The sequence below is a fragment of the Ceratotherium simum genome, chromosome 18 (assembly GCF_057802395.1).
Source record: "Ceratotherium simum simum isolate JZ-2026a chromosome 18, ASM5780239v1, whole genome shotgun sequence".
In the NCBI taxonomy this organism is placed as follows: Eukaryota; Metazoa; Chordata; class Mammalia; order Perissodactyla; family Rhinocerotidae; genus Ceratotherium; species Ceratotherium simum.
This window is the reverse complement of record NC_141917.1, coordinates 42,108,258-42,124,209: the sequence shown is the minus strand read 5'-3', so window position 1 is coordinate 42,124,209 and position 15,952 is coordinate 42,108,258. Positions and strand designations below refer to the sequence as shown.

Sequence of the window (15,952 nt, the reverse complement as noted above, 5' to 3'; positions counted from 1 at the left end):
ACGCGCGCCGAGCGGGCTGCGCAGGCTGTAGCTCCTCCTCCCCCTTGCAGACAGCGGAGGCTAAGAGCTGCCAGCAGCTCACCTCGGAGCGGTTCCTTAGCCGGGAAAGCGCGGCTCTCGTGCCGCTCTGGGCTCAGCCAGTGAGAGGCCGGGGGTGTGGTAGAGGGAAGGCACAGGCCAAGTACTTAGGACCCCAGGGCCCATCAAGCCTGGCCTCCTTCGCACTCGCGCGTCCAGCCCGCCGCAGCCGGGGAGTAGTAGAGCAGCCACCCGGCTGCATCATGGTGACGCCCTGCCTTACCAGCCCCGTGAGCCCCGCGGCCCGGGTTGGGAGGCAGGACAACGACCAGAACCTCCGTGCCCCGGTGAAGAAGAGCCGGCGCCCACGCCTCCGGAGGAAGCAGCCGCTGCAGCCGCGGAACCAGTGCCCGCTCCTGGGAGACTCGGGCGTTCGCGACCTGTTCGAGTCCCCCAGCTCCGGATCGGATGGCGCAGACAGCCCCGCGGCGTCCGCGGCACGAGGCTGCAGCCCCCTACCCGGCCCTGCCCAGCAGCTGGTACAGCTAGATCTACAGACCTTCCGCGACTACGGTCAGAGCTGCTACGCCTTCCTCAAGGCGCGGGAGAGCCACTTCCACCCCCGGGAGTCGCTGGCGCGGCAGCCACAAGTGAGGCGCTGGTAGAGCCAGCTCCGCACCGCGGCTCTTCTTCCCCTCCCGGGGTCTCCCCTTTTCTGCTCTGTCTGTCCTCCGCGGCGCCCCGGCCCGCGCCAGCCCAGCTCTTGGCCCCGGTCCGGGCGGAAAGTGGCTTTGGAGGGCCGGGCCACCGGCCTCATTTTACAGATGGAGAGAAGTGGGGCCTAGACGGCTTAAGTGACCTGCCCGAAGTCTCCAAACTGGTTAGGGGGGACACAGTAGAATGCAGAGGAGTTAAGACAGTTTCTAGGTTCGAGTCCGGACTCCTACCGAAGCCGGGCAAGTTATTTAACAATCCTGAACTTGTTTCTTCATCCGCAAAGTGGGGACGCCCCTCCCCGCACCGAATTGCTGAGAGGATTACACGAGGTAATGTGTACACGAGCTCAGCACAGGGCCAGGCACCAATCCAGGCGTCCCGGCTCCTAGCCCAGCCCGTGCTCTTTCCGCAGCAGCGCTGCCCCGGTGTTTCCTAGTTTCCAGCATATTTAGCTTTTTCCTGCCTCCCTCTGGGGAAGCTCCCTGGGTCTTCTTGGCCAGTCCCTTCTGCAGCCCCTCTCCGCCCTCGGCTCAACCGGCCTGCCTCCCTCCTCCCTCCCGGCAGGTAACGGCGGAATCCCGCTGTAAGCTGCTCAGCTGGCTGATCCCCGTGCACCGCCAGTTCGGCCTCTCCTTCGAGTCTCTGTGCCTGACGGTGAACACTCTGGACCGCTTCCTTACCACGACGCCTGTGGCTGCAGACTGCTTCCAGCTGCTCGGGGTCACATCCCTGCTCATCGCTTGCAAGCAGGTACCTCCACGCGGGGTCTAGGGGGCAGCCAAACACCCGGCCTCGCTCTGTCCGTCTGGCTCTCGCTGGCACACGATTTAGTGCTGGGTTCCCTGAACTCATTTTGGCAGACGTTTGCAGTCTTATACACCCCACTGTCTTAACTTCACAATTCCTCCACAAACGAACAATCCTTTCACCCGGCACCCAAAGAAATAGGCTGAAGTCAGCCCCAAAGTAAGTCTCAACAGCTTTTTGTAGCCCTGCTATTCTAGTCTCCGAAAAAAGCCTTCAAAATTGCTCAAACGTTTTTTTAGCTGAACAGTAGTTAGAGAAACTGCTTTGGAAGCACACCCCAAGTGATTAAAGTGAAAGTAATGGAGAGGCGACGCCCCCGCTGTCTCGCTGGAAGGGATGGGGGGAGTCCTGTTTTTTTTCCTGGGTTTGAGACTGGGGCGGGCCTTGGGCCTGGGGTGCCGCGCGGCGGGGGCTGAGCGCCCCTGTGTTGCAGGTGGAGGTGCACCCGCCGCGCGTGAAGCAGCTCCTGGCCCTGTGCTGCGGTGCCTTCTCCCGGCAGCAGCTCTGTAACCTCGAGTGCATCGTGCTGCACAAGCTGCACTTCAGCCTGGGCGCGCCCACCATCAGCTTCTTCCTGGAGCATTTCACACATGCGCGCGTGGAGGCCGGGCAGGCCGAGGTCTCCGAAGCTCTGGAGGCGCAAGCCCTGGCGCGCGGGGTGGCGGAGCTGAGCCTGGCCGACTACGCCTTCACCAGCTACACCCCCTCCCTGCTGGCCATCTGTTGCCTGGCGCTGGCTGACCGTATGCTGCAGCTCCCGCGCCCGGTGGACTTGCGCCTGGGTGGGCACTCGGAGGCGGCGCTGCAGGACTGCCTGGGCAAGCTGCAGCTACTGGTGTCCATAAACGGAACCTCCCTGACTCATATGCTCCCCCTCCAGATCTGCGAGAAGTGCAGCCTGTCCTTGAGCTTGAAATAAAGTAGACCCTTAGTCTCCTTTTATCCCCTTCTGGCCCGGCTGCTGGACCAATCCCGTTGCTTTGAAAGAGTGCAGTATCGGCCCAAAGAGAGGGGTTCAGGGCTCTCGCTTGGTCACCAGGACATCCTGCAGGTTGTAAATAGTGTACGATAGTAGCGTCTCGTCGTTTATTTATTTTGCTGAGAACACAGGAGAGAGCTGAGTCTTTCCTCAAACAGGCTGGCTGTCGTGGTTTGCCCGAATGCTGCTATTGCCCGCGTTTGTCTGCCGGGAGGGAAGGTGAAGGCAACCCCCGGAATAGAGGCAGACAGTAACGATCAAGGGGTCCTCCCTCCCTCCCTCCCAGTCCACTCTGTAGTTGGCGTCTCCGTGTGGGAACACCAGGTCTGGTGAGGTCCCTGTCGCAGCGGTTCCAGTTACAAGGCTAGTCAGGGTCGCTTGTAAGCCTGTATCCTGTGACCCTCTTGTCAGGGGGCTGAGGACTGCTCACCCCCAGAAGACCAACGGGTGTGGTGGGGTGTGAGGCCGAATAGAACCCACAGCAGTTCATGCTGTCTAGGGGGGCCAGGGTGGATACGCTGATGTTGAGGATGCCCAGCTGGGAAGTTTTGGGGACCACACAGGCCCACTAGCTAGAAGGAAACAAGAACTGCTCTGACAACTAACAGATGCTGGAAATGAAGCCTTTATAGGCAATTGTGACCATTACAAATGGAGCCCATTTACCCTGCAATTGCATGGTTTAATGTTTCACGGATGTCTTACCCTGGGCTCACATGTAGCAGGTGTAACAATGGCATATAATAGTAATCACGGTTATGATTGAGTGCTTACATGTACCAGGCACTGTGTTCAGCGTTCATTGTTTCAATCCTCCAACAATTCTATGAGGCACAGTCTATTCTCCCATTTTTCAGAGAAGGACACTGGACCACAGATTAAACAACAGTGGAGCAGCCAGGATTTGAAGGCAGGTGATCCAAATCCAGCATCCCACCCTTAGCCACACCGCTCAATTTCCCTCACAGGTTTCTGGAAACGCTCAAAAAACTTTCCGGAGGTAGGTGTGGGACAAGTTATCTACTCAGTGCTTTCCGTTCAATAGAGACCACAGAGAACATATTTGGAGAGCCAGCACGGTCCCCACCTCCAGTCATGTCACAGAAATCATTTTACGGATGGGAAAACTGAGTCAAGAAAGGAGATAGAGGCTTGCTAGAGTTGTGACTCCACAGCCGTCTCATCTTCTTCATTCTCACTGTTGTGAATCAGCTGTAAGCCCTGAATCTCAGCTCTGTCACCTCCAGCAAATTTCTTAACCTCTCTGAGCCCAACAATTGATACCAGGGCTGTTGTGAAGCCTTAATGAGATTGTGAGGTAGTACAAAGTAGTGATTGAACAAGTGGGCTCTGGAGTCAATTTGCTGGGTGACCTTAAGCAAGTCTCATCTCTATGCCTAAGTCTCTTCTGTAAAAATGGGAATAACGGTAGCACGTATTTGGTAGGACTGAGGTATGGATTTAATGAGACGTTCCACACAAATCCTCCAGCACAGGTCCTGGCACATAGCACGTCTTTAAGAAATGAAGGCTGGTGGCAGCCTGCACAATGATGCGGAGGGTGGCACACAGAAAAAAACTTGGGGAAAGAAATAGAAATAAAGCAAATATAGGAAAATATTAACAATTGGAGGTGAACATACTGTTGTTCATTGTACTGTTTTTTCAAATTTTCTGTATGGTTGAAAAAAGTTTTTGGTAAAAAGTCATGTTCTATTGCATTTAGAATAAATCTAAATGTATGACAAATTCTCACAAATAAAAAGCAAACTCAAAGCAAGTTTAAGGAATCTTCCTTGCACTTCTCTTCACTGTGCATGCTCCAAGTACTCTCTAGTGCCAGGGGAGCCTTACCCTGGGCCCCTGATATGTTGATATGCCAAGCTCTCCAGGAACTTTCTCCTCGGCTCAGGGAGAGGGAAGTGATAATCCACAAGCTGTTTGAGGAGAAGCTGGCCTGCGATGGTGAAGAGGAGGAGGAGGAAAGTCATATCTTCTGTCCCAAGTCCCAAGATATCTGCAGCCCTCAGACTGGCGTGTGGGGGTGGGGGTGGGGCAGCAACTGGCCCTTCTGCAAAAAGAGTGACTTGGGGAGGAATTGTCTTCACCAGCATTTACCCCATCACTCAGCCAAGATTGATATGGGTGATTTGGTTCCAGAACCATCCAGACTAGGAGTCATATAACCATGCTATTCCAGCTCCTGTTGCCACAGATAATCTATTGTACATTTTTACATAGGATGCCTATACTTTTCTACCCCAATTTGGAACTTGTTGATGAAAAATGGGCCTGTTCTGGAAAATCTGTGATGGTTTCCACATGCAGAGATCTCCCCAAAACTCAGCTAAGAACTCCCCTACTCCTTTTACAGACTGGGAAGTCGGTAAGGAAGGGGTGGAGGAGGGACTGGCTAGTGGCTAGGCTACTCAAGAAGCAGAAGCAGCAGGAGACAGAGCCAGGAACAGGCTGTGGGAGGCTGTGAGGTGCAGCTGGAAAGGCTCCCTAAAACAACATTAGTTTGGGCCCATCCGTGGCTTAGCAGTTAAGTGCGCGCGCTCCGCTACTGGTGGCCCGGGTGGGTTCGGATCCCGGGCGCACCGATGCACCGCTTTTCCAGCGATGCTGAGGCGGCGTCCCACATACAGCAACTAGAAGGATGTGCAACTATGACATACAGCTATCTACTGGGGCTTTGTGGGGGGGGCGAGAAAAGGAGGAGGCTTGGCAATAGATGTTAGCTCAGAGTGGGTCTTCCTCAGCAAAGAAAAGAGGAGGGTTAGCATGGATGTTAGCTCAGGGCTGATCTTCCTCACACACACCAAAAAACATTAGTTTATCCACACTAAGCACCAGTCGTATTACATAAATAATCTCATCTTCACAGTAACTCTATTGAAGTCAGTGTTACGTTTTTTCCTAAAGAACTGGGGCTCACTGCTCTGGGGGAGCCTGGTTCAGATCCTCAGGCACTCTGACCCTCCAGCCGGAGCTCCTCACTGTCAGCCATATCAGGCCAACTCTAGCTAGCTGACCTCACTGCAACTGGGTTCCTGCATCTATAGATGGGTCAGAGAGTCTCTAAGTCTATTCTAGCTCTACCATTGGGTTACTCTCCGTCACTGTTAGGGGTATCTTGTTTATTAATCCAGATAATAGGTGCAAATAAAAGAGGATCACGACACTTTAAAGAGGATCTTTCACTACTACTATTTATAAAGCACAAACAAGGCGCCCAACAGGAAGTCACAAAGATTCCAATTTCAGATGATTGTTCAAATTGGATGCATATAAGAGTGGTCCTGAGAGAGGCCTCCTCACCCCAGGGTCTAGAGGTGCCGCTTCCTGGGAGAGGCTTCAGGCTTGAGAAGGGCGGCCAAGGCTGCGGCAGAGCAAGCGACGCCGGCTGTCCAGAGAGCAGCCAAATGCTGCGGTGGGCAGCCGAGGCTTCCGAGGCGGACAGAGACCAGGATTTCAGAGGATTTGGGACTGTCCATTTGTGGCATTTTCAGAAACTGGAGGAGAGTTAGTAGATGTCACTTTTTCTTAATTGACCCTCTTTTAAAGGCTGTGCTTAGGCGCTGCTGCCTGGGCAAGTGCGGGGCTAGGGATACGGGGCGGGTCTCTAGGCATCAGGCCAAGAGGGACCAAGTGGAAGTCGGGGAGTCAAGACCAAAGGTGCACCCCAGCACTGGGGGACGGGGTTTCTGTAATCTGGGGGCTGTTCTGGGGATTTCCTGCTGGAATTCTACATCCCCACTCAGTCCTATAGGACGGGTCAAATGCTGGAGTCTGGCTTTGGTGAGTGTAACTCCATGTTTATTTCGTGCCTTGTGGCTGAGACAGGAAGAAAATAAATAAGAATCGTTAACTTTTCCAACCTCACTGTCCATAAGCGGGAAGGCGGTATGCAGTGTTAGGGACCGGTAGGGCTCGTCCGCCCCTCCTTCCCTGCCTTCCGCTGGCGCGGCCAGGAGGCGGCGGCGCCAAGCCTCGCCAAAAAGGCGCTCGCGGGCCCGGGCCCCGCGCTCACCGTTCCCGGGGGAAGCCGCGTTGCCAGGTTGGGTTTAACGCCTCCGCCCGCGCGCAGATTGTCCGGGGCTGAAGGCGCCACCTCTGGCGCTCAGGCGCGAGCCGCCTCTCCCGCGCGGCCGTCCTCCTTCTCCACTCGGCCCTCCCTCCGCACGTCCACGGCCGCCCCTTGGCTCCACCCCGGCCACGCACCGTCCCCTATCCCCGGCCGGCTTCTGAGCCTGCAGGCTCCGGGCGGAGCGCAGAGCGTGGGTCGCTATCCCGGCCCTGGTCGCCGCCTCCGAGCAGTCGGCGCGGGGAGGCAGGATGCAGGCATGCGGGGGCGCCGTGGCGGGACGCCGGGCCTTCGACAGCATCTGCCCCAACAGGATGCTGGAGCTGCGGGGCCGGCCCTTCGGCAAACCCGAGAAGCTAGAGAGGAAGGTGGGGCCGTGGGCCGGGGCCAGGTGGGGTCCGCACGCTCCGGGCCCCGAGGGCTGACCCGCGCGCACCGTTTCTGTGCCCGGCTAGTTCGCCCCTCCGCGGAAGTTCTTTCCTGGTTGCAGCGGCGGCAGCTCGGTGTCGATATACGAGGATCCCCCCGACGCGGAGCCCGCTGCGCTGCCAGGTGAGCCCGGTGGCCCCCGCGAGACCCCTCGGGTTCCCCGCGACGGGTGGGTGGGGCGCGCGGCTGCCCCGGGCTCTGACATCCTGGCGGGGATGCTAGCGGCGAGCCCATGCCGGGAGGCTCAGGATGCGCGGGGCGCGTCTCTCCGGTTCTCCCTGCGCAGCCCTCACCACCATAGACCTGCAGGACCTCGCCGACTGCTCCGCGCTACTCGGGTCCGACGCGCCGCCTAGTGGTGACTCGGCCGCCTCGCAGGTACCTCCCCTTCGTCGTGGAGCCTCGCTGCCTCCGGTAACCCAAACTCCGACTCGGGAGTCTTGGATTCGTTTCCGCAACTTTGTCTCGGGCGGGGAGCGCAGGCACATCTGGCTAGTGAGGGGAGACGTGCCGGCATCTGAGCCTCCAGGATCGGAACTTGCTCATCCCTCTTAGTATGTTACGACGGCCGCATTCTCAGAGCTGTTCTGACCAACTCGGGACAGGAGGGCTCACCTGGAGGGCTCCCCTGCTAGACGGGTCTCCCGATCCCCTCCCCATCTATTCTCCGGAGCTGCGACGAAGCAACGTGGAGATTGCGCACTGAGGGACCAGGCGGGTAGGTGGGAGCACAGTTTCGCGCTGGGCGCCTGATAACATGTCCTGTCTGTGCGCCCAACATCCCCTTCCCGGCCATTCACTAACCACTTTCATTCCCTGGGTATCAAAGGAGTGTGAAGATCAGAGGATAACTTTTCGATCAAGACTGGAAAAGAAGAGTTTACGTTTTGAGGAAGCCAAGAGGGACAAAGGATTCTGGAGGAAATCTGACAGAAAATGTTCCTCTCTGCAGAGATGGCCCTTCAGCAGTTAGGCGCTTTTGAAAAGTCCTTTTCTTCCCCTCCAAACGCTCCCGTCACTTACCCTCATGGGGCAAAGAGGCATTTGACTTTCTTATTTTCCAAAAAAACCTGTCTTCTTAATTCCATCCCACTTCTACCGCTTGCCAGGGCTGACACTCCTCAGGCGGATGGTGGAGCCTCCCAGCGCTGGCGTCTGGGAGGCCAGAAGCCTGGCTCATCCGTGGGATACGAAGTGCCCAGAGGACGGAGGTCTTAGCTAGATGCAGCCTACAGGAAGAGAGCCAGTTCCAGCTTCTTGGCAGCAGGTGCTGGGGACATGAGGTCCATGGAGACAGGCCCAGCATAGAACTCTCCAGAAGATACAACCACCTCCCAGAATTGGGGTTGGTGATGGAGCAAACCTTCCCAGACCTCCTCTAAGGGCCTCTTAGGATTGAGATAGAGCATAGGTGGCCACTGAGAGCAGAGACTGTTAAGGCAAAAAGTGAGAGTGGGCATTGCCCTGCAGAGGCCATTCTGCTCTTTTTAGATCTGGATGCTCAAATAGGGGGAAGACAATGCCTGAGCATCTTTCAACTGACCCAGATGCCTACATCACTCCCTTACTTCAACGTGTTTATTTTGCCAGTAACAAAACCAAGCAGGCTCTTGCTGAATTTTTGCTTAAGTATACAGAACTTAAATTTGACATCATGTTCTGTTAGTTTTTTTTTTTTTTTTTTTTTTTTGGCTGCCGTTGTAGTTGGAGAAATGCCAGATTTTGATCTAATTGGGAAGGTAGGATTCAAAGTTTCAAGGACAGAGCTCACGCCAGATGGCCCAAGAGGTCCAGGACGTTTCCTGGGGAAGACAGAGATGGTGCAGAGGGAGAGAGACCCCTAGGGGAAGATCCCCTGGAGAGACCCCTGGCCAGTGCACACTCAGGTGACATTTCCCAGCCTCCTTCCTGCTGGTGAAGTTGAACAGAGAGAGGAAGTGCTCTAGGAGTGTTTGAGGTCCAGAATGGGCCCAGACCTGGGATAGCATAGGAGGAAGCATTTCCTGGGCCCCAGTTCCTGAGTTGGCCTCCAGTCTCCTCATGGTAAGGGCTTTTCTCAAATCTCTCCTGAGAGGGAAACTTTTCAGCTGTTGGAAAATGAGTTCGTTTCTGACTCCTTTAACCAGGGCAGACCATGTGCTTCAGGATTTGTCTGTGGCTTTCAGTCCTTCCTTTCTAAGCTCCTTTCTCCTTTTAGCCTCAATTCCCAACTGGTGCTAGAGGCCTCCCTGGTTGAAGCTCTCCCTGAGGAAAACTGATACTTGTACATTCTTTGAAGTTCGAGTCAGAATAAGGTCCTCTTCTCAGAAATATTTGAATAGTAAAGAAGGGCTTTTGGAAGAAGAGTATTAATCAATCAATAATAGCGGAATGAGTAGACTAGATATTCCTGGTGGGCATAGTTGATGCATCCCTCACACCCTGCCCCTTGAGAGACTTCTTTCCCCTTCCTGGTGCTGTCTTCATTAGAAGCCAGGCTTTCCTAAAAGAGAGACAAGCTAGAGGCAACGAGGTATGGAGGAAAGAGGAATGAAATAGGACCGGCATTCTAGGGCAGGAGCCCCAATTCCACTGTTTCAGAGCTGAGTGACTTTGGGCAATCCCATTTCTCTGGGCTTCAGATTCTCCATCAGAGGGGGAGTCACTTCCTGGGCCCTGCCTGCTTCCCACATTGGTGTGAGAATTAACAGAAGAGACTCTATGTAAAAGTTTGGTCAACTCTAAATGTCCATGAATTAAGGGAATAAGAAGGTTCTTGGACCTCCAGCCTTTTACCATCTCCTTATGCCTCACGTACCCAGGCACATTGCAGGAACCCAAGAGAGTGTCCTGTTCAAGACGTTGGAGGCGCATCACTCTGTAGGGAAAAGTCAACTCCAACTTTTGGAGAAACGAGAGCAATAGGGGCCACGCCTGCTACATCATGAACGGAAACACTTGCCATAGCACCCCTGGCCTCTCATCAGAACCTTCCCTTTCCCTTCCTTTATGGGGAGGGCGCGGTTTAGCTGTGACTAAGCCTAGGCGGGATATATGGCCTCGAGCTACTGCTTTGGATGACCCTGCACGCTGTAGGGTCTTGGAAGGAAAAACGGAGTGTTCGCACGCGGAGCTCCCTGCTCTTAGAGTGGTGGCTCCTTGGCCAGTCGGAGGTAAGGCGAAGCTGAGGTTCAGCGGGCGCGCGAGGAACGCGCCGGGCCGCACGGAAGCCGCTGGTTGGCTGGTGTCTGGCTAATGAGGCGGCGCGGGGACTGTGCCGGCTGCCAGAGGCCGGGCGCGGGGCCACGGCGCTGCGCGCGGAAGGACCCACGCCGGACACGCCGCCGCGCAGTTTCGGCGCCCTGCTGGACCCTCGCCGACTCGGTTCCCTCTTCGTGCGTCCGGTTCCCCGCTATGGCGGTGCAAGCCTGCTGGGTTCCGTGTCTCGGATGGGGTTTTGATTTTCAGGTATGAGGTTCGTCTGCGAACACGAGTGCGTGCAGACCCGCCCCCGAACCCGGGAGGACAACTGTCGGTCTAGGAAGTGTTCTAGACCTGCCAGACTCGACATTAACTAGTTGACACCTCTGGTTTATTTCAGAACCGTTCTCTGCAAACTGCAGGGGACTTCGATCTGCAAGATTTCAGAGACACCGTGGATGATCTCATTGCAGGCAAGTGCAGTCTCCTTGAAGTTAAATAACTGCGGGGGTGTCCCCCACCCCCCAAATCAGACGAGTTCAGATTTCGTGGTCGTGAAGATGGTAAACCCAGTGCCTGTCAACAACTCGCCAGCAACTTATCAAAGGGTCAGGCTCTTCCATATTTAGGGGACCGCCACCCTTCCAAATGGGAGATGAATTACTGGATCTATAGCGCTTTCTCAGTTTGTGGGTATGAATTCTGGGAGAGGGAGCCCTGCGCTGTGATGTGGTCGGGGAGAGGCTGAGTCACAGGAGTGTGCAGAGCAGCGGACTTATGTGACTTCAGGCCGGTTTGCCCTGGCCACCGTGGAGATTCAGTTCAGATCGACTCAACAGGCATATATTGAGTGCCTGCTGTGTTTTTACAGGATATTAAGAAGGGCCTGGGAATTGTAGGGTTTGCAGAGTGAGGGGTGCTTTACTTAATAAAGAAAAATCTCCACATAAACCCCACACCCGGCGTGGCGTTTTGTCCCTGTAGCTAGCTGGGCACGAGTCTGAGGCTGCAAACCCAGCTCCCGCTCTTCCCCAGACTCAACCTCTTTGATGTCGCCTTCCCTGGCCGGCGGAAACTTCCCCTTTTCTCCTTGCGACGTATTGCCCTTCGGGTCCTGTCTCTCCCCGCCGCTGGACCCACGGGCCCTGCAGTCACCGCCGCTGCGCCCTCCGGACGTGGCCCCCCCGGAGCAGTACTGGAAGGAGGTGGCCGACCAGAACCAGAGGGCGTTGGGGGACGCGCTCGTTGAGAATAACCAAGTAGGGACACTGGGCTGGGAGCCAGGACTCCTGGGGTGGAGACGGTGGAAGTGGGGGTTACAGGAGCAAGAATGTGTCCCTGTGAACGTCAGAACCGGCGGACGGGCGAGTGGTTCACGTAGCTGCTATCGCTCCAGCGGCTGCGCCTCAGTTTCTAACTTTGCTAAGTGGGAATGATCCTATCCCACTAGATTTTTAATAGAGCCACCAATATTTATTGAAGCCTTTCTATATGCCTGGTACTGTGCTTACCAGTTTACTTTCTCCTCTCACTTAATACAACCATTGAGGTAGATACTCTTACTAGCCCCATTTTACAGATAAAGAAACTGAGGTATAGGAAAGTTGAATTTCAGAGGCAGAACCTAGATCTGCCTGTTGCCCAAGTCAGTACTCTTTACCACTGTGCTACACTGAGGATTAATTGAGATATATTTGACTAAGTGCTTTGCAAAAAAAAAAAAAAGTCAAAGAAAATTGATTGTTGTTCTCACCAGTGTAAATGCTCGGGGGTCCCCAGTTCCTGATTAGACATTAGGATCTGGATTTAATTCATGCAGAGTATACAGACAACACCGAGCGTGGGGGCCAACCTCTGAATGTTTGGGTCTCCTCCTGCAGCTGCACGTGACGCTGACCCAGAAACAGGAGGAGATCGCCTCGCTCAAGGAGCGGAACGTGCACCTGAAGGAACTCGCCAGTCGGACCCGGCACCTGGCCTCGGTGCTGGATGTAAGTGGGGCTTGTGGGACACTGCAGAAAGTAGGAAGTGTTCCTGTGCACCCCCGACCCTGCTCCCAGTGTTAGGACCCGGCGGGGGTCGGGGAACGGAGAGGACCGCTGAGAGCTCGCTGAGCCACCTGCCGGGGGCGCCTGAGTCAGCCCAGTCGCGCGGTTGGAGGTGCGCCGCGGTCTGCTTTGCACGCCCGGCACGAGGCGAGTCCGGCTGGCCCCAGGGCGGCGCTCCTCCCCGTCTTTTGCAGAAACTGATGATCACGCAATCCCGGGATTGCGGGGCGGCAGCAGAGCCCTTCCTGCTCAAGGCAACTGCCAAAAGGAGCCTGGAAGAGTTGTTCAGCGCCGCGGGGCAGGATTGCGCGGAAGTGGACGCCATCCTGAGGGAGATTTCCGAGCGCTGCGATGAAGCGCTGCAGAGCCGCGATCCTAAGCGGCTTCGGCTGCAGCCGGAGCCCGCGAGCACGGACGGCAGGCCCGGGAACCTGCACGGCGCCTTCCGAGGGCTGCGCACGGACTGCAGCCGGAGCGCGCTGAACCTGAGCCACAGTGAGCTGGAGGAGGGCGGCTCCTTCAGCACCCCCATCCGCAGCCACAGCACCATCCGCACCCTCGCTTTCCCCCAGGGCAATGCCTTTACCATCCGGACAGCCAACGGGGGTTACAAATTCCGCTGGGTCCCCAGTTGAGCTGGGTTGTGATCCTCCAAAACACTGCCCTGTATCCTGGCTGAAGCGCCTGGAGGCTAAGCGGGAATAGCTGGAATTGTTTCCTGAACCTGGCTTCTCAGAAGAGCGCCCCCTGCAGGGGGGATCCACCCTGAAAATTATTTTTTTTTCCAGAAAAAAAAGTCTTGATACTGATGCACTGTCAAGTTCTGGTACAAAATGCGGAATAGTCCCTCCGCTTTTCACAGCAAAACTCTCTGTGTGTGTGTATGTATATGTATGTGTATACACACACATATATATGTATCACAGTCAATTTAAAAAGTATTGGTTTTTGAATTATGTACTTTTTAGAGCTGGAAGGGACTTAGAAACCACTTTAGCTATTTTACAATTATATAATGCCCTAGATTTATAAGAAGGAAAAGGCGGCTCTAAGAGATTAAGTCATTTTCTACAATGAGCATTATTGGAAACTTCCAGTTGCTCTCACTGGTCATTTAAGGATTGTAGGCCCAGAAGCCAGGTCTCTGGGTGAACGTTTCAATACATCACTCAACTTTCCCCGGTCCTGGAAGGACACTTAATTTTGTTACTATTGAAAACTTTTATTCTAGCTGTCAGAATAAATAATTAGAAGTAACCTAAACACTTGCCTTAGGACAGGCAATAAACTAGAGAAAAATGCAAAGTCTCAGAGGCAATGGGTTATTGACAAAATAGGTGCTAAACACGTTCGTAGTGATTATTCGTATAATTTTGTAAGATTTATGGCACATGTTTATAATTACATACACAGTTTTGTCTAAACAGAATAACCACACAAAGCAAACTTTGTTAATAAGAAACATAGTTGTTTTAAGAAAATGGCATATCTCACATGAAAAAGAGTCCTCATATTTTTTTGCTAGAAACCAAGTGGGGAAATCTTGGTAAAAGTGAAATTATCTATTGGAATTCCATGGATAAAACTGGGGTGCACATTCCTGTTTTGTATTTCTTGGCTTGATCTTCTAAGAAAGGCTTACGTGTCATATAGGGCCTTCACTTGGACTTTTCTTCTGTACCCTTCCCTCTGGGGTTCCTTTTTCTACTCTGTTGTGAAATTATGCAAGTAGCATATGTCAAGTAGTGATTTGTCCCGACGTCCACAGTTCTCAACATGAGGGCTACTTCTTGCATTTGGGGGCTCAGCTTGGGCACATTTCTAACCCTGTTACGCAGCATTGCTGGGTCAGCCATCTGAGTGGAGAGATCAGGTAACAGGTGAGCAGAACCTGCTCGTCCAGTTTATTATGTGCACTGTTATCTGAATTTAAATAGCCATTTAGAAACCAAAAAAAAGTGGTAAAATAGACCACATTTCCTCATATTTTATCTAACAAATGGACTCAAAAAATACACTGGAAGGTTCAGAATTTTTTTTACTAGTTCAAATATAAAGTTACTGCAGTTCAGGATCAAAAAACAAAAAACAAAAAACAAAGACAAACACAAAACAAAACAAAAACCCTTAACTTGTCCCGAGAAACAATCCACTTGTCAAAAGTTCTTTTCCTCTCCGCTCCTCAATTAGTATATTCAGAACACATTAGCTTCAATGACCAAAAATTTTAAAAAAATTATATGTATTTTTTTCTATTTGTCTTATGCCTGGATTTTAAAAAAATTACAGTTCTTACTGCCTTTCAGATTATAGACCTATAATTGTCGTGTCAGCCCTTGGCAACTCTGACTGCTTAAGTATCTTCCATTTCTAGGGGCAAAAGGTCTCCTGTGAATTAATGGCACAAATTACCAACTTTGCATTAGTTAGCAGTAGTTGAGTTAAAAAATTAGATTCATCCATTTTTTTCAGCAGATATTTACTGAATGTTACTGAGAATCTCAGTAATACAGATACTAAGAAAACAGTGGAAGAACAGAACGCAAAGACCCTGCCCTCATGGATCTTACTTTCTCCTGGGAAGAGATAAACACTAAATAAATAAATATATAAGTGCTCTGAAGAAAATAATGAAGAGTAAGGATAGTGTCTGAGTCAGCTTGGGCTGCTGTAACAAAACACCACACACTGGTGGTTTAAACAAGACGTTTATTTCTCGCAGTTCTGGGTGCTGGGAGGTCCAAGAGCAGGTGCCAGCACAGACAGGTTGTGAGGAGGGCCCTCTCCCTGGTTTGAAGTAGCCACTTTGCTGTATCCTCGCTTGGCAGGGAGAGAGGGCTCTGACCTCTTCTCATAAGGGCACTAATTCCATCATGGGGGCTCCATTCTCATGACCTCGCCTAAACCTAATTACCCCCCAAAGGCCCCACCTCCAGATACCATCACATTGGGGGCTAGGGCTTCAGCATATGAATTGTGGTGGTGGGGAGGGGGGAGCTCAAACATTCAACGCTTAGCAGATAGAGAATATCAGGAGCGGGTGATGCTATTTAGATAGGGTGTTCTGGTCAGGGAACACCCCTCTGATAAAGTGACGTTTGAGAAGAGACCTGAGGAAGTGAATGAATAAGCCTTATGGATATCTGAGGGAAGAACATTCCAGGCAGAGGGGACAAGAAGTGCAAAGGTTCTACGTGTGTGTGGGGGGCGGTGGGGGGGTGGGGAGTGGTGCCTGACTGAGGACAGCAAGGAGGCTAGGGAGGCTAGAGCTGAGTGAATGAGGGGAAAAATGGGGACATTGAGTTGAAGGAGATTGCCCCTCTAGGCCTTGTTGAGGACTTGGGCTTTATTCTGAGTGAGCTGGGAAGCCATTAGAGGTTTTCAGCTGAGGAGTCACATACTTAAATTTGAAAGGGGAGAAACCCATTTGAAGCCTATTGGAATAATCTAGGGGAGGGATAATTATAATTTATATCAACATGGCTGTGGTAAGCAGATTAATGCCCCCCACTCCCCCAAATGTCTTGATCCCTGGATATTTGAGTATAGATTCAGGGGAAAGGTTGGGGCTGGCAGGAATCAGTCTATGTATGGCATCTAAGGCTACATGACAGGATTAAATCACCTAGGGAGTGATGGAGAAGAGCTCTGGGCACCGCAGCGGTGATGGGGAAGAACTTTGTGTTC

General features: G+C 53.1%; 2 protein-coding genes across 2 annotated transcripts; both read left to right on the top strand.

Moving 5' to 3' along the window:
- The first annotated feature begins 258 nt into the window (after positions 1-258).
- CCNO (cyclin O) lies at positions 259-2,818 on the top strand. The gene is made up of 3 exons (XM_004422815.3): positions 259-668; positions 1,300-1,485; positions 1,976-2,818. The coding sequence occupies exons 1-3, from the start codon at positions 282-284 to the stop codon at positions 2,459-2,461; spliced, it is 1,059 nt and encodes a 352-aa protein (XP_004422872.1). The 5' UTR covers positions 259-281; the 3' UTR covers positions 2,462-2,818.
- A 4,041-nt stretch (positions 2,819-6,859) lies between these two features.
- MCIDAS (multiciliate differentiation and DNA synthesis associated cell cycle protein) lies at positions 6,860-14,197 on the top strand. Its single transcript, XM_004422814.3, has 7 exons — positions 6,860-6,976; positions 7,064-7,160; positions 7,324-7,415; positions 10,618-10,690; positions 11,253-11,476; positions 12,098-12,208; positions 12,460-14,197. Exons 1-7 carry the CDS (start codon positions 6,860-6,862, stop codon positions 12,898-12,900), a joined length of 1,155 nt encoding a protein of 384 aa, XP_004422871.1. The 3' UTR covers positions 12,901-14,197.
- Positions 14,198-15,952: the final 1,755 nt, after the last annotated feature.